The sequence below is a fragment of the Varroa destructor genome, unplaced genomic scaffold (genome assembly GCF_002443255.2).
Source record: "Varroa destructor unplaced genomic scaffold, Vdes_3.0 BEIS01000006.1, whole genome shotgun sequence".
Classification (NCBI taxonomy): Eukaryota; Metazoa; Arthropoda; class Arachnida; order Mesostigmata; family Varroidae; genus Varroa; species Varroa destructor.
The window spans coordinates 25,486,407-25,509,072 of NW_019211459.1; the positions used below are offsets into that span (position 1 = coordinate 25,486,407).

The 22,666-nt window shown below is 40.8% G+C and overlaps 1 protein-coding gene across 8 annotated transcripts in view; it reads right to left on the reverse strand.

Annotated features, from left to right (window-relative positions):
- Window positions 1-1,904: 1,904 nt before the first annotated feature.
- LOC111253535 (carboxypeptidase D-like) overlaps window positions 1,905-22,666 on the reverse strand; it is a 35,542-nt gene continuing 14,780 nt past the window's right edge. For 4 of the 8 annotated variants that reach the window (XM_022813051.2, XM_086992856.1, XM_086992855.1 and 1 more), the window contains exons 5-27: window positions 22,312-22,454; window positions 19,407-19,576; window positions 19,116-19,239; window positions 17,844-18,008; window positions 17,411-17,494; window positions 16,916-17,010; window positions 16,366-16,504; window positions 16,068-16,208; window positions 15,443-15,901; window positions 14,997-15,311; window positions 14,748-14,858; window positions 13,776-14,448; window positions 12,120-12,300; window positions 11,573-11,777; window positions 11,106-11,235; window positions 10,737-10,855; window positions 10,048-10,243; window positions 9,549-9,724; window positions 9,196-9,336; window positions 8,812-8,962; window positions 6,835-7,056; window positions 6,507-6,590; window positions 1,905-6,056 (exon numbers count right to left, since the gene is read on the reverse strand). In XM_022813051.2, coding sequence (XP_022668786.1) covers window positions 6,031-6,056; window positions 6,507-6,590; window positions 6,835-7,056; window positions 8,812-8,962; window positions 9,196-9,336; window positions 9,549-9,724; window positions 10,048-10,243; window positions 10,737-10,855; window positions 11,106-11,235; window positions 11,573-11,777; window positions 12,120-12,300; window positions 13,776-14,448; window positions 14,748-14,858; window positions 14,997-15,311; window positions 15,443-15,901; window positions 16,068-16,208; window positions 16,366-16,504; window positions 16,916-17,010; window positions 17,411-17,494; window positions 17,844-18,008; window positions 19,116-19,239; window positions 19,407-19,576; window positions 22,312-22,454 — 4,250 coding nt within the window. In that variant the 3' untranslated portion in view covers window positions 1,905-6,030. The remainder of the gene's footprint in view (window positions 6,057-6,506; window positions 6,591-6,834; window positions 7,057-8,811; window positions 8,963-9,195; window positions 9,337-9,548; window positions 9,725-10,047; window positions 10,244-10,736; window positions 10,856-11,105; window positions 11,236-11,572; window positions 11,778-12,119; window positions 12,301-13,775; window positions 14,449-14,747; window positions 14,859-14,996; window positions 15,312-15,442; window positions 15,902-16,067; window positions 16,209-16,365; window positions 16,505-16,915; window positions 17,011-17,410; window positions 17,495-17,843; window positions 18,009-19,115; window positions 19,240-19,406; window positions 19,577-22,311; window positions 22,455-22,666) is intronic. The other 4 variants (XR_015330202.1, XR_002674709.2, XM_022813053.2 and 1 more) reach the window with 4 other exon arrangements.

The window sequence follows — 22,666 nt, forward strand, 5'->3', positions numbered from 1 at the left end:
CAGAGTATTTATTTCCGGTATAAGCCAAACCTAAAATTGGGTAGACGAATATAGAAGAATACCGAATGTACACTCTTACATTTATATGGGTTTCCCCTATAACGATATTGTAAGCTTCTTTAGCCTGGTTCAGAGAAGGCGTTTGTATGAACTATGACTATGGGCTGACCAGCCAATTTTTCTAATTCTAACACACTCTCATCTATTCCAGCGCTATTTTCAAGGGTCAACTGAAAGCAGGTTGCGTTTTATGAAAATCGTTATATTGAGCTATATTACATTACCTTCTTGGAGAATATAAGGGCCAGAGTAAGATAAAGTCACAGAGGCTAATACATTTTGAGCCCATATGAAACTCTATGCCGCTAAGGCTAATTCTACGGAGGAGATAGGCGACCTTAGAGTACCACTCAGTTTGGTATAAATTCGTATGTTTATATATACTCCAAATAAAACTGTGGTACCGTATTGTTGCACTGCAGTTTCTATTAGCAGTAAAATGTCACATATGGTTGTTTTTTTTTGAAAGGAAATTTTGACGGTTTTCTTGGCACGTGACCGATAGTCGAGATCATGGATCATTGGGTTATTTATATCAAAAACAAGCAGTAGCACGGTAGTTATACAGGCTTCAGTGCCGTCAAACTGCTTCTGTTCATCAAACTAGGTGCAAGTCGCGAACGTATCAGTGCTTGAGGAACTCAATACCCGACTTCACGCTGTCGAACAAAATTTCATACTGGCCTATAGTACACAGAGAATTATAATTTTTTACGTGTCTGAAGGGTAATTGACCACAAAGTATGAGTTTTTTCTTCTAGTCACTAGCCCTTTTCAAAAAGCGTTTTCCCTTTAGCCTTGTTGAACGACTGACTTCACCACACGAGATCTTCCGCGGCCTATAGAACCGTACTTATGGCCCATAGAACGTGCACGTTGTTACTCTATAGAGGCCAGCGACACAGGTATCTTAAATTGATATTTTCTCGGAAGTGAACCAGTTGTTCTTGGCCAATTCAGGTTGTATGTGTGAATTGTGGGCCACGATCTAATTTCAACAGACTGTCACGGCCTTTATGCCGAAATAACTATGTCAAATGCTAGCTCTCGCAAATATTCGATGTATAATGTGAAAACCCGATGGTTGAACTACCTCGATTTCCGATACATTTAGCCAAATACATGAACTTTAGCGGCAAACCCGAGAGGCAACATGGACTATTTCCTTAAACGCGATATCAGCTCGTCAAAAAAAACTGTGCCTCAAAAGTTACTAATCGATGTTATTAACTTCAGGCGTCTATACAGTGGCATAGAGCTAATAACCAGCGCAGAAGATGGGATTAATTTTCACTGATATGGCATAAAGGTTTATGAGAAGGCATACAGTATCTCGACTTCGGTCATCTATCCACTGTCTTCTTTCAAGCCTTTCAAATCGAAAATGCCTCGTTAGGACGTAGTAGGCCATTTTTGAACGTGTTCTCAGTTATCGAGTCCTCGTCGTATAGGCCACAGCTATTTCAGTTCACCTGTCTTGATGGCTTTTTGACTTTAGTGTAACGCACATGAACGCAAGATCGAACGAGCTGGCAGGTGTTTACTAGTACAAGTAAAACGTTGTGACCTGGACAAAATTATCAACGACCGTGTAAACGAGGCAAAGAACTACTAGCAGTATATAGCGTTCGGCCATCCGCGAATAAGGGATCGGAAAAGCGAAACAATAAACTAGGGCCAACCTTACTTTCCGACAGTTTCAGTTTGTTGTGTTGATATTGTGTTTACTACTTTCGAAGAGTTGTTGTTTTTCGTTAGGACTTTTCCATAATCCTTCTACTATATTACTGTCAAGCTAATGTAGCTAGAACAAACTACGGACAGCGGAAAGACAAGCGTCCTGATCACCTGATAAGTTTTATTCTGTTGGCTTTATTACTTTAATTGTCCCTATGAATATTATAGCATTCGGTGTATGATCCGAAATTAAGTCATTGTTTTTATTATCAGCATCGTCACGAATGTATATCTATATATGTATTTAATGTGTATAGAATTTTACCACACGCGGTACAGCGGTGCAGTTTGCTCTGCTTTAGGTAGCACGTACTTTGTTGTCCGATGTCGTCCACTTCAAGGAATTACGAATTAGCAATAGTACGATGCACGATATGAGACCGCGGTCCGATTTGATAGCGATGACATATTCTTCCGTAAGAAGTATGATGAGACCGAGACGTGTCTGACATCGAGATCGTATGCCATTACATTGACCTATTTGTTTAAGCTTCATTAAAACTGGCTGTAGGTTTCTTATTGCACAGTTTAAGATTAAACCCGTATAAGGATTCAAACTAGTCCTACTAGTCGTCCCATTTTACGTATAGCATGCCTGTTGTGGAGCAGGTTGATGGCGGTATAGGCTATCTCTAGCAGAACATACCACTACGAAGTACCATCTTCCGACAAAAAGTCCCACGCTTGATTCGAGCGTCAAATCGATCCGGCAATAGGCCACCATTGTTCAAATATTAAGCCATACCGACTATCTTCCTACTTTGTCAACTCATCTCTATAACTATGATTCATATTCTTTTTTTTATACCCTACATTGCCGTTGGCGTACAACTCGACACATCTGTTGCAGGCCGATAAATACTAGTTTTTCATTACAAGCTAGAAAACTCGCGAAATTGCCAAACAAAAAATGACCCTAAGGTATGAGTTATAATTGTCTGCTAGGTAGTGGATGAATTTATAGTATGTCTGTATAGCTACTATACCTAGGCATGAGCAACGTCTATCCGGTCGACTCCTAGATACTCTTATTATATATATATACATATTATTTGAATATTTTTCCTTAGCTAATATATACCAGCTTATTGTTTTGTATGTATTGCGACTATTATGTTATATTTGATACACTGCTCATATCTAAGGACAATATGTAAATAAAGAACAGAAATAGCCACTATGGTCTTCGGTTATTAGGCCATATTATTAAATGCGCCGGGCAACGATTTTGCCCCTTCAGTTATGTGCGCATTTGTTAATAAATTAACCTAGTTGTTATTACTTTTTAGTTTTTCATTAGCGCAAGCCTCTCATTAACTATCCAATCCGTTCGTGGGTCACAGAGCACGTCCAGCCGCCTTTCATCGAGCTTCAATGTTCTATAAAATAAGCCAGAAAAATCCAAATTTGTAAGCTAACTATTGCACATCATTATGGGGTTCACGCTTGGTAAACGCGTAACTTCAAACGCGTCCTCATCATCGCCCCCGATTTAGGTTTTGTCCTATCTTCTTTATGTCATATAGTAAAAAATATCCGACAAAACGGTTTGTACACAGCAGACCATCAAATTTAGAGGTAAGGTATTTCATAATAACGTCGAAAGTCGAAGTCCGAATCCAACGCCTTTTCTTGTTGTAGAATGTCGTTTGCACGTATGTATAGCGAAGGCCAAACCGCGGTGTTTTATTATGTACGTTACAAACTTGAACGGTAATGAACGTGCTATAACCCTGATTCTGTTAGTAGCAATATTTCCAGAGCGACTATAGCAGCTTCGTGCGTACCTACTCCGTGCATCCGACCCTATACGACGCAACGATGTGCAGGACAATATTGAAATGAAAACATTAAACGATTGTCGGTGCAGAGGTGTCTTACGAATAAATTATAGAAATTATGTGAGTAAATAAAGAACAGCATATGATATATTTTCTTCAACTGTAAACGGATTTAGAAAATACTACTTACTGATCCTTGAGCAACAGCAGAGTCATTTATAATGGAACTTAAAGTTAATTCTATATTGGCTGGTATCACATTAGTACAAGTCCTATATTAACTATATTTATTTCGTTTTGTGTTGGCTTGTATCTGGAAGAAGATTCGTTGCGTACGGTAGAGTCTGTGATTTCGGTGAACTGAAGAGAAAACGTTGAGACACGGACGGATGTCTTCGAATTTCCGTTTTTCTTCTTCTATATATATATATATATAAATTTTTGTTCGAGTGATTAAATGCTTACCTCTTGCTCGATCTATCTAATGCTTTGGTGCACAAAGTATTAGGCAGAATCCACTCTTGCAATAATTTTTTTAAACAAGTACGTATCGATAGTAATATACAATATAGAGGATAATTGAAAGACAGCGTTGGACATGGACGCTGATAGCTAAACGGCGCGTTTTTTTTTTTTTTTTTTTATTCTTTGTATCACGTTGTTTGTTTATGTAAACTCGTCCACGGGGCTCGAAACAACGACCCCCAGCGGTTGACCTTGTTGGCATATAAGAACTACGGTAGTAATAATAATGATGCTAGTAGTAATAAAAATCACAAGAAGAGCAGCACCAGCAAAACATACTTAACAACAAATATGGTGCTCCATAATAATGTTATGACATTAATAATAGTAACAATACTGGAAAATTCTGCTATTTTTATCAACACTCAAAGATTTCGTTATCGCCGGCTTTTGTGCGCATGTCCACGATGTGTAAATAGGTCTGTATTATAGTAAGGGTTCGATAAAATGATGTAGCATTTCGAAGATGTTGAACTCGGGTAAAGATTGAACTGAAATTGTTCAACTGTGTGAAAAAGTTATTGTTGTTAATCATTCACTCAGCGAAACTCGCTGTACATTATTGTACGTTTTTTGTCATTTAAAAAAAAAAATGCAGAAATTCACAATAGAAGTGCATTGTATCATGAAAAGTAGCGATTCAACTGTGACGAAGGAAACTATCGGAGAGGCTCGGTGAAACAAGACCTACGAAGACTTTTTTTCCGCATTACCTCCGTTCTAATGTTGGGCAAACGGCTTCCGCTTGATTAAATCGCAACGAAAATGCGCTCTCGTCGATGCGTTCTGCACAGGCAGAGCTGTGATCCTGCCGAAATTGTCGGTCATCGCCGCCGTCACTAGACTTGTCAGACCTCCTTTTCTAGACAAACTCCATAGAGGACTTTATAATTCACGAAGTAATTCCGAAATTAACTCATGTCCGCCAGATAGGATGTTCGTCGTCGTTCGATTCACAGTTTTCAATGCAGCTCGTTCTAATGAATGACGCGATACCGAACAGTAACGGGTAGCGGGGTAAATTGAGCCTACAACACAAACGTCATGGCTCTATACACTAGCTATGGTTGTGTTTTTCTTTTTTACTACCCAAGCAAAAGAGTAATCGAAAGCAAAAATGGTACGCCTACCCTAAAGACGAACTGCTCCTGTCCGCCCCATCGTCACCATTACTATTCGTATCTACTATCGGTATCATCAATTGTCCTTTAAAACGCGTGGGGCGTTGATGCAGCACTGCCGCTGGACAGCGCTAACATTCAAACCGAGTTGACCCCTACACTTTTCTCTCAATAATTAAACGCATTTCATTAAGTAACTACTATTTCTGATCGGCAGTCAATGTGCTATTTGTGTTGCGAAACGAAAATCTTAGAATCCGTAGTCACAAGTTACCGTAACGTTTCTCCTCTTCATGAGCGCCACACTTTGCCCACCACTGTGGTACAGATACCCAAATTCCCACAACCACAATCAGAAATATCTATAGAAAATTTAATGAAATAGTATTCTCTAATCTGTCATGTTTGTGACGACCTATAACGAGAGATCTGCTCGAAAGGAGGACTGAAAGCGGTCGTCGATGAAACAACTAAAATCAATATCTCCACGTTATTTATCACTGATCGCTGAGAAGATGATCGCTGACCTTATTCAGCTGAACCATCTGATTCAGTTGAAGCATCTGATTCAACTGAGCGTTCCGTTCTTTGCGTTGCATTAAAGTTGTCGTGTTATGAACCCAGAACTACGTGTACTGTCTCGGCTTAATATATCTCAGCGTGATTCCATCCACGGCCTCGTTCCGGGATGAGAGGAATGATTTTTCATATTGGGATTACATTTTAAGCTGCCACTCCATCAATGAACTCAACGACGAACTCCCCCTTCTCTGTATGCATATATTTATCCGTATGTATAACTATTATTAAGAATTTCTATTCCTTCGAATCCCTGAAATTGGGAAAAGATAGTCACAACGCAAAAACAAGGGGTAAATTAACCTAATGATCAAACAGATGACCATGTCGAATCAGACAGAAAACCCCGTCTACCTCGTTATACAGATTATATATATATATGCATATATAGTAATTATTTCCCGTCTTGAATCTGTAGTTTTACATGAGCAAAAAGTACTTTCTATATATTTCTCTAAGGTACTAGAGTCGCAAGATCAGCTTCTGAGTCTAGACAGAGTTTTTGTTCCCAACCAATAACACAGATTTAAAAAGGTTCGTTTAGAGAAAGCTCATCTAGAGCACTGCATTGCATTTCGGGTTCTTAGCGTGAGATGGGGTCTAAGCGACTGGCTCAACATGGATTTGAATGGCCGTTTTCAACGGGAACTCCTCGTAGATAACCAAGCCTAACACAACACCCGTAGAGAGTTTGACAGCTTACCTCCATTTATGAACTCTGGTCGGTAAATCTCGTCGATATCAGCGTCACTGCTGCTCAGCTCCAGCGCTCGCAGGTCGCTATAGCCTGTAAGAGCATATGGGCATGGCCACGATGTAAGAAAAACGTCGAAAAGCAAAAAGCACAGCGAATCGATCACAATCTTAAAATAGCTTCGAGCTCAACTTCCATGTATCGTTTATTTTCTTGTAATCCAAGAAAGGACTGATCGGTCTGTTACTAAATTCGATGCGTCACTTAATGGTTCTTACAATGACTCCGTCTTCTAACGGCCGATATAATAATAATTAGTGGTTTCTTTTCGTCCTACCTGCTGGCGCACCACCGAGAGTTTTACCATTCAGCATCGTGAACGATGAAGGCGATATTTTTCTTACGCTTTTAAACTCTAGAGCATCGTTTCGCGCGTCATCATAAGTCGCTACTGGCATAAATCCTTTACGTCGGAGTAGCTCACCACGACCGAATAGAGTCCCATTGAACCATTGCTGCGCCGCTATCAGCACGCACATGCCGGTCAGCATCAATAAGACTGCAACAAAATGGACGCGTTAAGCATCAAAGTATAAAATCGTACGCGTTGTATTAATGAATATGACCTAGCCAGACTGCCTATGGCTGATCTGGGAAAATATGTGCTTGCCCAAGACGGCTCAAAGCCGCACTGTCCGATCAAAGAGACGTCGTCCAAATAACGATAATAGTAATAATAATAATAATACATAGTAAACGTTAGCTTGTACTTGTCCCTTTGTAATTTGCTTTTTTTGTTCTGTCGTTCAAGATTCGATGTCTTCAAGTCCGTACGGGTCGTCGCGAAACAGAGCTGTCAAACATAAGTCACTAAAGCGGACTAGGTTACTTACTTAACACGGCTGTACTTTGGAAAACTAAAAGACCTACCGTTTCGCTAAGAACCGTTGCTCCCTCTGGCGCATCGGGCGCGTAATATAAGACTGACCTATTGTACTCTTTCAAGAGTTAAGCAACGGAAAAGGAAACGCGTTCTAAAAAGGTAGCGAATCCTAGTCTGTTCGCAAGCGTACAAGGAGTGCGCTGAAAATGGGGGAATCACAACGACTAATTAGAGCTACCAGGCATGTAAGTCGTAGAAACGAGAAGGGCTCTTCAGTGGGATGAACTCAAGGTCACGATCGGACGAATATTCGTCGAGCGCTGAACTTCACAGGCTCTACCACCTTTTTATAGTGAGCGAATATCGTGAATGCCAAACCGAGCCTAGTATTTATTTCCCTAAGGAAAAGAGACTTCACTGTTATTTTACGTCAAGACGCTAAGACGCGAAACATCAAGTACTTGATTGTACTCAGCCGCGCAAGACATCTACAGGCGACCTCTTCTGCTGTTGAGGCCCACCATCATCATAAAGCTACATGCAAACTATAAAGCCTGTGCGTGCTCTGTGTGATGCTCTCCATGCGAGCTCGATAAGCACAATCTTGTACGGACCTGCACGCTTTACGTGTGGTTCGCAGACAAATTTGCAACCATAGCGCTATCGTAGGTTACGATTCGCTCCGTCACGGAGACGAACAGCTCGCACCTTATGTATAAAACGATTTGATTACATCAGCGACAAACCTACTTACGTCACTAAAATGAAAAACCTGATGGCTATGCGTAATCCGTCTTAAGATTTTTCAACTTTGGCGTCATGCAATTTCAAAATTTGTCCGTTAAACTCTCAACGGTTACGTTACCGTTTCGCTATTTCGGATAGCACTTGTTATCGCTACTACTGTGCACTATAAATGCCACTACTCTTCCTTCCAAAGTAGTAACAACCGCTCTGTTGTATGATGCTATTTGTCGGCTACATATTGATAGATCTAAATCTCACCGAAGCATGCCTTTAATTCAAAGTAATTTAAAGCTTGCTGCTAAAGCTTTGCCACGTAAGGTCGCCGTCGTAGCTTGACGTTGACCTACTTTTTCAAAAATCCTTTTCGGGTGACACAAGTACGAGTATGCCGTCCAGCAAGAATAGCACTACGAAACCATTTGAGTCGTATATACGCGTTACGACCAGGCAACCTCGCTTCGCTGTGCGTTGCAACGCTGGGGGTTTAGGATTTGAAAAAAGATTCGCGACCTAATCGCATTGTGAAAGAAGCGTCGGGGTGGTATTTAATAAAGGCAATCTTTAAATTGGTCGTCAGTGATCCCCATGCTTGTTAAAACTAACAAGCTCTTCGTAAACAAATGCTTGCTCCTATATTGATTGTCTATTTAAGTATAAAGCAATCAACTGAAAATGAATACGCACCTAAAACGAAGATCGCGATTGTTGACCAGGCACTGCTAAGAAAGTTACTAACGTCCACTCTAAACACGACGGATACGTGAGGGTCCTGGGTGAGGACGGTGACGAATTTCGTCATGTTGAAGAATCCTTCTTGAACAACTTCAACGGCGTACTGAATTTCCGAATGTCAAAGGACAGAGAGGAAGGACAAAGAAAGGACAGGGTTAAATTTTAATGAACAGCTTTCCTTGTTAGTACAAAACCATTATCAACGCCGAAATTGAATAAGGGGCAAGACATTTCTAACAATACGGTTATTTGAATTTACCTTTGCTGTCATTTACTATGTGACTGAAACAAACTAGTTGAACAAAACGGAAAAATCAAAGCAAAAAGCCTACGTACATGTCCCGCTGGCAACGGCAGATAGAACCGGCCATCGTGATCCGTGCGCTTAATGAGTGACACCCCATCGACGATCACACGACTATGCTCGAGGGGTTTTCCAGACGCGGTTTCAACTCGACCTTCGATGCCCTCGTGTACCTACTCACAGCGATAATGAAAATGAAGGTGCGGTTATTAATTAAGAATCGGAGAAGCTCACACTGCTTTTCAGCACATCAGTTGGCAAGAGCACCGAACAACGGGCACTATCGTACACATCTCCTTTTCTTTTGTATTGTTTTCTTCTGTACTTTTCTATTGTACGCTGCATAGGCCAAGTAATTACATGTTGCCGTAAATGGCTTACTAACCATAGCAAGGAATTTTAGCAGAGCTGGCTTTAAAGCCTCTGCGATCATCCGGCGTTGATCCTCAGAAGGAACGGGACAGCAGGACGTAAAGGCGGCCACGGAAAAAACTCCGTTTTGAGCCAAGGCGCTTTCGAAAGTTCCCTGAATACCCAGAGACGCTTCACTCTGAATATCACCTGTACCATCCGATACGAAACAAGCTGTAGCCAACGCTGCTCATCAAGCAGTGAAGTACCATTCCCATAACATATCGAAAATTATCTTCAAATCGGTGGGTTATTCGACTCTTTTTCGTTACTTGTAAGCAAGCATAAAGTCTTTATTCATTGTGTAAGTGAACATACATGGATTTGTATTGATCGCGAAATTTGAAAGTGGTAAGGGTTTGATCATTCATTTCTTTAGTTTATATTTCAGGATTTAAGGATTACTATTTAAGGGTTTCTACTCCTTACATTCTACCGATTGATAGCAACGCATCTATTTATTTATAACATACTTTGAGCTGCCTTAATGCCCTTTCTGTTATGAATCGACTTGAACGAGCAGGCACGTCCTGAACGATCGATATCCTGCAGTTGTAGGCCAAGTCGACGCAGCGAACGTGCCAGATTATAGGCGGCCTTTTCCTCCGGCCCACTTCGTCCGGCGAACAGAATTCCGTTAGCGCCAGATTTGAGCGACAACGACGACACCTGCAAGTGCAAAGAAACACGAAACGTTAAGACTAGTTCCTTTTCTTTTCAATGATCAAATTTAAGCATCTCCTCACTTGCACCCAATGTGAGGATAAATTAGTTTATGAGTGTGAAATGAGTCCTTGTGGAATAGCCTAATGGTAAGGTGTTTGCCTAGTTGTTTTAGGGACACGTAGTGACGAGATTTAGGTCCGAGATCGGAGGTACCTGCACGGTTTGTTTAACAATGAAACAAAAAAGAGCTACCTAAAGCAGTGGCTAACGCAGGCTAATGTACCGGACGTAAAGCTCAAGACCCTTTTTTAGATCCAGAGAAACTTTCATTGAACACGTAGTGTTACCTATTGTAGAGTAATACATATGCGCACCTAAGGCGCGTACTCATGCGTTGGCCAGGACGTAAACAATTTTATAAAAAATCTAATACATTAGTTACCTTTGATACGAAACTGAAATCAAACTATGGCGCAGTTAATGCTCAAAGACTTACCATATGCGAAGAGGAGCTAGAAAGCCACTGGGAAAGAGCTGCCAAAGACCACAACGACGATGGATGCTCGCCTTGTGAATACATACCAACGTTCAGTCTCACACCATCTGAAGAATTATCTGCAACACGGAATATTATATATTTATGGTAATTGTATATAGTGGCATTGCAAACTTAAATTACCGAATGCCTGCCCCCTGCTATCTGCCAAACTTATCTCCGATAATTGAATATGAACAAGTCATTCGCAATGATTTCCTATAAAAAATGACGCAGTTAACACTCTTTGTAAAAAGCGTAAAATATGAGAACCTGGACCAGGGTGTACATAAAAAATGTACAAGTCCGAATAGAGATTATAATACTCACTAAAAATGTGTTCATAGGAAGAGTAATTATGTTTTGCCTGACTGCAATCGAAGCTCCCCGTTTGCTTCGCGTCAATCACCTCGTCTACGGCAACCATGGGAACGATGAACACCTTCGTTGTATTCAAAATCTAAACAACGTAATAGGAGTGTGCATAACCTTAAAAAGAAGTCCAGATATGTACACCCGCTACAATTGGGCTCGCCTGAACCTTAGCCAGCTCCATATGCAGAATAGGGCAAAGGTTTCCCCATAATTTAGCAAAACTATCACTTAACAATTCTATTTTTCATTTCATTCATCTCTTAAAACCAATAGAGAGCGACACATAGTAAAAAAAAAAAAAAAACGTTAAGTCAATACTCTCAGTTGATTACGTGATTTCCAGCTGTTATCTCATTCAATCAAGAAAATGCCATAGTCTTCTTGAAAAATATTGTTCTATGCCCTCTAAGTGCAGAACTTACTTGAGTGATGAGGTTATCTTTTCCATAGCGCGAAGCAAGTACTCGAGCCAATCCGAGTGCTGTCTGAATAGCTGCCACATCGTTGCCAAGGTGACCCGCGGTAATTAGGGTCTCCGGCTGGTGAGGTGCGTGATGCGGACCGGAAGGTACCGAGCTAAGCTCCAGTAGCCATAGATCGCGGCTGTGCGAACCTAACCGGCCCAGACTGACGCAAAAATCTATTAAACACTACTATATTGGACACTATAGAGCGGATGCGTCTATATTTCATCTCGAAAAAAAATTTCATCAAAGCTTTTTATTACAAAATAATCCACTTACAACAAGAGTGTCTTTTAAGCCCGTTTCTTTGTTCAATATAATGGGCAGACGATCGCTAAATGAGCACACCTAAACAATGAACCAACCGGTTTTACGATCCAGGGACACAACGGACCAGAAGATCAAGGCTACTGCTGGGTATCGTCGGCTGTGCAATAACGTTGTTTGCACCATATTCCATAGCGGTTACGTGCCTAATGTGTATTCCATGTATCATTCGACTTACCTCGTCAATTTTGTGTGGGTCGGATAATTACGTTCGACTTCTTTGAGCAATTGGGTAACACCTTCGTAGCCTCCAAAGAGGCCAGAATCGGTGTTGATAGACAATATGAGAGGATCGAGCCGGAGCGGCCTGGGGCCCTTGGTGACCCCTGCTAAGACGACTTCGTAACCTGGCGCAGACGCTATTGAGGTGCATCAAGGAGGGTCGAGCGAGCAACATATAAAGATGGAGCCGTGACCATTGCCAAAGTCCGATAGCAGCCGGGAACAAAACGACAGGCGCCACAATGCAAGAGGGAGAAGAAAAAAATCAATAGTCCGATAAGACCTAGTATTCCATATTACTATAACTGTCAATTCGAATCCGCTTAGTGCAAGATTGTTAACGGGTGACTCCAATAAGCGAATTTCAATAAATATTGTGTAAACTAATAAAAACGAGCACGAATTAAATCAATGTATACTTGTGTTTGAAACATGCGTTGGTGTAATTTTGCTTTTTTGCCTATCACCATTTCCTACTAGCCCGACATATAAAAGCTATTTCAACATCGATTTCAAACAAAAATAATAATAAAAACAACTACGGCAGTAATGTGCAGACTTATACTGCAGAGCTCAAATACGTAGAGTTGGCTTTCTCAAAGATCTTTACTTGCCAATACTCTAGCTGAACGAAGATGGATGGACAACCCCATTTACCCTAATTTTCCATATAGCCGTAAGCTATATGTATTGCTATACAAGTCGTTTTCCCAATGATAAATCACGTGTGTGTATGGCGGACGCGCACCTAATTGCACTTACAAATAAGCACGCGGCTATCCCTATGTCCGGGAATGCATGCGACCACAGAATTGTGAAATAAGTTAGTGTTACACCGCTACTCTCCAATGTCGGCCCGGTACAAATATTAGGGCCACTTAGCTTATTAGTTACCTGAATGAATCAATTAGTCGAGAGTAAACTCTACGCCTGCGAAACTGTCAAGATGACCACCCTCAGTAGATAGATAGATAGATAGATAGATGGATAGATAGATAGATAGATAGATGGATAGATAGATAGATGGATAGATAGATAGATGGATAGATAGATAGATATGGATAGATAGATAGATAGATAGATAGATAGATAGATAGATAGATAGATAGATAGATAGATAGATAGATAGATAGATAGATAGATAGATAGATAGATAGATAGATAGATAGATAGATAGATAGATAGATAGATAGATAGATAGATAGATAGATAGATAGATAGATAGATAGATAGATAGATAGATAGATAGATAGATAGATAGATGGATAGATAGATAGATGGATAGATAGATAGATGGATAGATAGATAGATAGATAGATAGATAGATGATAGATAGATAGATAGATAGATAGATAGATAGATAGATAGATAGATAGATAGATAGATAGATAGATAGATAGATAGATAGATAGATAGATAGATAGATAGATGGATAGATAGATAGATAGATAGATGGATAGATAGATAGATGGATAGATAGATAGATGGATAGATAGATAGATGGATAGATTGATGGATAGATTTGTTCTTTTCTAATTTCCGATAACCTTTTGTGGCCACAATAAATAAATAGATAGATACCGCAAAAAAGATTAATGGCCAACTTTCTTACCTGCGATATACAGTGTACCTGGAGGTGCCAAGAACGAAAACGCCCCGTCTGATAGGATAGGCACATTCGGCCTCGAACTAGTTGTCACGGTTAGCTGCACATTATGAACAATACCTCCTCCCTGCTCGCTGTGCACAATACCCGCGACTGACATGGCTAATGCGCTCGTTAGAAACTGGATCAGGGTCGGCTGAACTCGCTGGTATAACTGGTAGAGATCGCTTGCTGATGGACGGGCGCAGCACTCCACATACGCCGTGGCTATAAACGCGGAATGCTGTTGATATGCGTAATCGAGGAAGGAGCCCGGTAGCTCCTCGGGAATACCCCGTGAACAGCTACCCCCGATTGCATCAAGTGATTCCGTCAGCTTCGTAAGTATTTCTGCTGAATCTGTCTCCGACTCATTTAAGGTCGGCAGGCGAACACCCATTGCTCCACTTTCGAGGTTTAGCGCAGCGGCATAACCGAACTGTTCAAACAGCTTGATGAGGATGCGAACTCGAGGATCAGAACGATTGCCAGCGGAGAACAAATGATTAACATCGTCATTCGAATCAATGGAGACGTCACAGCTCCCCGAGTCATCGCCGTTTTCCGGACTCCAGACCGAATCCACGTACGGGACAATATGAATGACCATGTTGTCAATCAGGTCCCGATACTGCTTCACCTGCGTGGGCGGCAAGGACAACAACGATGCCGCCAACAATGCAAAAGTCAATTGTATTACAATGTAAAGTATTACAATGTAGAAAAAAATAACGTGTTAAAAGCCATAAAACAGTTATATCCACAATGGTCGGAGAAGTCTGACATTGTCGCGGTCACGCTCAGCACGGAACTTCTGTATGACGAGGCCTGTTGACTATACCAGATTTGTGTCCCTCTATATCCTCACCAGTTCCTGCATTTGCTTAACAATTCTTGCTCGTTTAAAGGGCATAGGGTACATTTGCTGTCAAATCAAACCTGCTTGCGGTAGCCTTCCGCCAAATGCCGTGCAAACTTCATGAGGATTTCTCGGCCAACAGCTTGTGAACTACGCAAACCTCCCAAGAGGAGTACGCGCGGCTTGGCACCCTATAATCGAACAAGACATTAAATAAAAATTGAAAGGCATGCTTTGTTATTAATTTCATAGTAAGCAATTGATAAAAATATGGAATACTGTTTGTGTTCAGTTGTGGCAAATCGCTGCTTTCGTAAAAATGAATTTACCGAATTCATCTCGTTGGAGATGTGCATGAACTCAAGAACCTTTAAGCTACTTCTTCCATTTCCCTCGTCATAAGCTTGTTTCACATTGAAAATCACTTGGTTATCAGCACGAAGTAGTTCCATTTCATTGTTGAGTTCCGCAAGCGTGAGATACTTTCTAGCCATATTTTGAGCTATTGAAAAATCATTCTCCTTCGCCCAGTGGACTTCTTCGACGTTGACCTTAAAATCAACCAATACGGGCTGCTTTTCCTGGTCGTCAGGTACAGTCACCGACTTTGTGTCAGCATGAATTCCGTCAACCACAGCGGAAACCTGAGGACAGAATGGAACAATGAGAAAATTCATATTCATAGCGTACTGATAGACATTGCATGTAATGATGCTCGAATCGTTCTAGCAAAAAGTAGCATATCCTCTTTTACTAGTCAACAAACACTCCACACCTGATAGGTTCCAGGCTGTAGAAGTCGCCAGTAATCGCCATCTTCGGCTGACCTAACGTCGTGTTTGATGCTGCTCACATGGATCGGCACGTTTCGAAGGGCCCGGCCGGACTCGTCGCGCACGAAGCCCTTAATACCGATATGAGTTAACTCGATAAATTTCAGCAAGGGCCTCTTATTATCATCCCAGTATTTCTCCAACTGGTTCGCATACGGAAACTTCTGACAGCCCATCTCGATTGTAAGCTCAAAACAGTTCGAATGCAGGTAGTTGAAATCCTGCATGCCCCCATATAGGATGTACCATTGTGCGCCATTTGTGATGCCCTCATCAAAGCGATCCTTGAAGCCTTTGGCGCACGCTTCACCCATGTGCATCTTCGGGTGTAATCGCGAATAGACGCGGGCCAGCATACGGAACAGATTGTCGTCCGGAGTTCCACTGTACATGTGATCGACCTAGTGGTTAAAAGGTTTCGCAGAGGTAAGGTGGATATCTAAATGATTACTGAAATTGATGACATGATTTGAACGTTTACAACGATACGATCATTTAAGCCGTATGGTAACTGTGCGCAGAGCCAAAACACTATGTACACGACCAAATTTCTAGTGGATTACCTACCTTAGCAATATTTCCGTCATAAGGATAATTGGCTACAAGAGCCCCTCCGTGAAGGTTGGCGGAGAGTACGAATGGCCTCGAGGTTATCCATGACATCATAGCCAATGTCTCCGGTTCGAATTTATCCTTTCCGGCTTCGGTCTATAATGCCAGAACGCGCACCAAAAAGGTGTACATGGATCCTTTTCGTAGCTCTGCTTGCTTAATGTGCCCAGGCAAACTTTCGTAGACAAAACAGAGAGCTAACATTTGATAGTAATTAACGCTATTGAAGTTAAACACAATGTCGCGCACCAACCTGATTACCAAGATACTGGTCGGGAAAGTTACGATTGAGATCAACATTATTCGCATTCGTTCGACCAGTTAACGATTCGTAGTCTCCCTCCTTGGCCTTCTCATATCCATCCGGGTTCATCGATGGCATGATGAAAACTCTGGTTAAGTAATTACAGAGACAATCAACAATCGTTACTCGCGATGTAACTCTATAACGAATCAGAATTAGTAACTATCGAGAAAAACAATAGCAGCCCAAACATCAAGCTCCTTTTCCTTCTGCGAAATTTTGCGCACGAAAGATTGATATGTGTGTATGAATATGCATAGACAACTGTTCCCATATCCTCATCAGACACATCTCAACAACGACTCGCACGGATAAGGTTTTCTTGCCCTGGATGTCTGAACGTGAAGCCGGTTTACAATAGTCCTATTTAGAGGCGACATAAATCGTTGCCATCGTAGTGTGCTCGCATTCATTCATTCATTAGCGGCTGCTTTAAGAGGCTTAAGGGGTAAAAATGGTTACAGCCTAATTATGGGGAATACCAATAATTAGTGTTTACCTTGTACTGTTGATGATTTTAGTGATACGCGAAGTCTTGCCGTACCCTTCGCACAGAAGCTGGGCCATCAGGAGGCTGATCTCGCGACCAACAACCTTGAATGGCAAAACAAAAGAAAACGAAGTACAGACAATAAGCATTTCTACATATATATATCATCTATGGATATATATATTTATATAATCATCTATAGAAAGAGGACTTGATTTTTAGTCAGTGTCAGTTGCTAGAATGTCAACTATTACAGGATGTTCAACTGGACTACGTTTACAATGTAAGTAACTTATATGCTTTGCGTACACATAGCATATTCAGGTCAATCTGGAATATACTGTTTCATTTCGCCGTACAATTGCAACGAGCACGTAATAAACGAAGCACGTTATCATGGAAGGGAGGTAGAAAAAACCATTATTCAGTTCTTCATTGAATAGTCTAATAGGGATATGGACAGTTACTTGGGAAGTGGTTTTGCCTCATCGCAGAAGAATATACCTCATTTCCGTGCATATTAGCAACGATTTTCATTTCCGGTTCGCCCGGTTCATGTATTCCAGGCTGGTTGGAGATTTCGAGAACCTGGTGACAAAGATATGACTTAATTGGTTATTTATAATAAGGTTTAGTACCGCAAACTTGCCAGTTATATCATAGACGTACTGGCTAAGCAGACGTAAGCAGCAAAACGTTTTATCAGGTCTATACAGTACTTTCTACAATGACATTTTTCCACAATTATAAGGCCTGCAGCCCCCATCCGAGTATAGGTAAAGTCTATTTCTTTTTTTTGCAAATCTCGGAGCCTCAAGGAGACCAGTTGACCATATTTTGATAGTGCTTCATCTAACAAATACTATCTAGCCGATAATTAGTGAATAAATAATGCGTAACCGTCTCTTTTTATAGGTGCGAAATATGCGCTACTAACCCACATCTCGCGATGTTCGACGGTCCTTCCTATAGAGGTAAGCCTTGTTAGATGAGGAAACCTTTCGTTGAGCATATGCAGGAAGTCGGTCAAAGCTTTGTAGTTATGGTGCCGGAACTCAGGTGGCGTGGCAAAGAGAAAATCATCGATATCTTTCTCCATCGTCTGTAGAAATCAGTACCAAAACAGAATATATTGAAAAAATTCTAACAAACGTTGCATTGGCGCGAACGTTAACAATTAGTAGCCGCAACGTAGTAACAGTCACAACAATCAAGTAAAACCCCTGTTAGCGCATGCGAGACAGAAGTCCAATTGATACGATAAACCAATGCAATTATCAAGTGTTTTGGACAAAACAACTTAGATATGATTTGCCAATAACACCCAGCGGATAATGGCTATGACATACACTGAACAGCATCAGATCTATGATAAATAAACTTATAGACCGACAATCAAGTTAACACATCTCTTGCTAGATCTGTTAAAGATGTTAGAAAGGTTAGTAGCTACAAAAGAGGCACCAGCCGACCTGAGTTATCAAGGACGAAGCTTCCATAAGGTACGGGACAGACCTCGTGTTGAGTCACTTGTTACCAGTTGCTCTAAATGTACCGTATCCGTTATTACCACGACACATGGGCGACAAACGTGAGTCCTAAAGGCTTAATGTACGCTTATTGGGCGCAACTAAATATTTATCTAGGATTTATTCGTACTTGGATACGGGGTAGTATAACGTTTGAAATAAACATCCGACAATCATTCCGATTCATGCCGAGGTGTTTTCGTCTGACAGCCGGAGAAGCTATTGGAAGTGACGCAAATATCCTCAGTTGGAGTCCGCATGATACGATAAACCAGAAAATAATAATTTCGGTTTCTTTCTTATTATTATTACCTGTTACTAAATACAGCTTACTTTCGGCTTTAGAATTTTTTCTTGGAAAAGTTTTTTTCGGTCCGGAAGGAAATTCGTAATACCTCCGAAACGCAGTCAGTTAATTAAAAGATTCTTCATTGGAATAATTCGTGTGCGGGAATTCGAAGAAGAACCATGCGAAATATTCACTGGCGTTTTAGGGTTTGGCTACGAACGTAACACTGAATTCGTTTTTTCCCCGAAAGCAAGTGATTCTCTGGCGAAAGATGCAAACGTTTACGAACGCTATGCATTGCGTTATATTTGTTTAGCTACAATATCCATTGTCCGTCAGTATCCTTATGGTTGCTTGTAGTCTCATGTAGCCTCTAGGCCATGCCGTGTACCTTGTCGGTGTCATCGAACGACTCCTTGTGAACCGTGTTTGCTACCTGCGGTTCCAGTATTAAGTCCACTGTAGTAGCCGCCCCTGTGCGGACTGACACGTTCCGCTTAAGTAAGGTTTTATACCTGAAAACAACAAAGGGAAACATCTGGTCACATCTAGGCATGTAGAACACTGCGACATTACGGCTAGAACCGGGAACCATAAAGCGGTTTTGATGTAGAACTCCGGCTTCTTGTGAAGCTAAACTCTTAAAAGGATCGTCTCTGTAATAAACAGAAGTGTGCCTTACCCAGGAGCTGTGACCGTGATGTTGTAGGTGCCAGGCAGTAGAAGACGCCAAAACTCCCCTCGAAGACTCGAGGTAACGTTGTGTTTAATTCCCTCTACCGCAACGGTAGCCTGCTTCACAGGAGCCATTGAGTCCCGGTTACGGATTAATCCCTTAATACCCATGTGAACCTATGACCAGCAAAGCCACATATATATTTGCTTAGGAAATTCACCAGCGTGTGTTTATATCAATGGAACAATGAACGGATTCAAGGAGAATATACCAGTCTAGAGTTTTATATTCGGAACCGCTACTAGGCATTACGTTAGAAAGTATTTTGAGCAACTCAAGCGAGACAACAGCTGTGAGGCTGGACTACGTACGGGATGTACTGAGAGAAAACGTTATTATTCCTGATGTTTGTCCAACATAGCAAGTCATGTCACCGGATAAAATTGTATGTACGAAAAAAGAAGTGTGAACGCGGGTATGGCAATAGGGAACAGGCAATAGGGCACAACGATATAGTATATTAATCTGCGAGTCAAAATGGTCGATTATGTGGTAAATAAGAAAAAAAATCAAAGTTGTAATGAAAAGGACAAAGGGCATAGCACAGGCGATGTATACCAAAAAAATAGGCACCGTCGAGTTACGGTAGATTTGTACAAAATAATGGAAAAGCTTGTCAGCTTTTGCAGTGCCGTGTGTTAATGCAACGCTAGTCTATAGTCTACACCTAATATAGACAGCAGAGAGAGAGAGAGAGAGAGAGAGAGAGAGAGAGAAGCACAAGCAGGTTTCTCAGCGCGCTCACCATCAGTGGCCGCCATGTTTAAGCGTACCCGGTTCTTAACGTTAGGGGAAAAAGCCCATTCAAGACCTTCTATGAGGCCACGCTAAAGAGGAAATTAACAGTACAGCGGTACGCACTATGTACACTAAAAGTACGAGCAAAATGGAACGTCCGTAACTCTTCAAGGGGAGACTTGGAGCGATTACTAGGCTATGGAAAAACAATCGTCAGAGCCGCTTAGAAATCTAGAAAAGAATCAGGTGAACAAGAACGGAAGGAAGAAATTTAAAGGGAAAAACTTATGAAATCGTGCGAAGGCAGGATAAGAACATCCGATTTCAATGATGCGTTATACTGCAGTCCAACTACCCACTGTTCGTAGATTCATCGTGGCTAGGAAAGGGAATTTTAGGCGCCAATGTTTAAAAATATAACAGCAGTGAAATAAATTCGATTGTACAGCAACAATTGAATATAATTGATGTTGCGGTCATTTAATAATGAACGAAATTTATGAAACAGAGCGGGTGATGGCGAAGCAGGTTGTGAAATAGAATTGTAAGACACTCCTTAATATAATAACAATAACAATATTGCTAACAACAGTAGTCTGAATAAATAGCAGGGTTTGCCTTTGTCACGAAAGAATTTCTATAATAAAATAGTGAATGAAAAAAAAAAAAAAACCATAATTTTATCATTGAACATAACGCCGTTTAGGCTCAAAAACTTCTACATGTCAAACGTTTGCTCGTTACAAGGCTAAATGTATTCCTGTTCATCCAATAAATTTGATTATTAGCTAATATAAAAATAAGCACGACATTTGGATGTTACTGAAGAGGCAGTCCAATTATTTTTTATAAAGGTCACCAACGTTGTGTCTGGGTCGTCTCTTGTTCAGTATTTTGGCATAGATATACATACAATAATTAGCACCTAGAGAACTTTACATACATATGTTTCGTTTTTTTTCCCATTTCTATACAGTTATAACTGGACGCGAACGCCAATTATGTGAAGCGACTCGCCTCGCCTTAGAAATAGTTCTCAACGTACCATATTTCAAGCGTTTACTACGCTTTACTTGGGACATATGGCGATTCGAAATTACGATCCAGTCTTTGGAGGTGCTACAATGAATATGTATTTTAACAAAAGACCCCTTTACACCCGTCGTTATCAGCTACCCTTGGAAATCTACTGGAAAACGAAACCTAATCTAGTTTTGTAACGTCCTCCAGCCCATTTCGTATTCGCAGAGGGATTTTTATTTCGAAAAACGTGTGATTAGACTTTTCGTTACACCGCAGACACGTGTCGCTCACAAAAACACTGCAGGAAACGCGCTCCGCGGCGTTGTGCATCCTTAATCCTGACACTCATTGACCATGTCAGTGGCAGGAGAAATATCTAACAATGCTAAAAAAAAACCTAGCGGCAATGAAGTACAACTGGTGACCTGGAGGAATTCTGTTCCATGTACCTAACTTAAAAATATATCAAGTCTTACGATTTATAGTGCCACTAAGCATTCCTTTGCGACCTTGTCTCTAATCTAGCAACATACTACTTCGCTTGAGTTTTGTTTGGTTGGCAACAAATAAAAACGAAAAGTTCCTATTGAATCATTGGTTTGCTTTAATGTTTCTGTCTTCTGCTTGCAAATGGCCTACAATTTTACGTACGGCAATAACGTCTCGGTGATAAATGTTAGCCACTGAAAATTGGCCACGACATCCCTCAATAATAAAAGATCAACTTTAGTTTGGGTTGACGATAATTTATTGCCTTTGGTTCATCGTGGTCTTACTTTTCTTGATAAACTTATGTTAAGATGGGCCAATAGTGTAGAAAAATCCTTCCAGTGCATTATTAGAACAATGGAAAACTTCCATGGAAAGATAATTAAGTTATGACCACAAGTGAGTTGTGTGGCACTTCGCACGTAAATACTTCTGGGTTAATATTATTTTTCAGTGTGGTTACAAGTCCATCTTCACAATCGCGTTCTCTTGTTCTTCTTTTTTTTTAGATATTTCAGTATTCGTCGCTTAAAAAAACAACGAATTAACAATAAACTATAACGAACGTCAGTTATCTGTTCTATAAGGTTTATTTCTATACCTGCTCCATGTAACCGATAAGGCTACGCCAGTTGTCGTTCCACTCCTGGACTAACTGGGACGCGTTTGGGTACTTGCAGCAGGACAACTCTAAGGTCGTCTCCAGGCAGTTGCTGAAGGCATAGTTAAAGTCGGCCATTCCACCTGTAAACGCAAAAGAGAAGTTTCCAGATTACAAATAAAGGGTATATTTAATGCTAACATTTCGCTCGATATTTAATAGATAGGTCATACGATTAAATGGATATCGATTATTCTTTGTACCAATATAATCGTAGAGGTGGTGTTTGATTGTAGTAACTTTTTTTTTCGTATATAGCTTATATCATACAATATTATTACGCGACATGGCACCG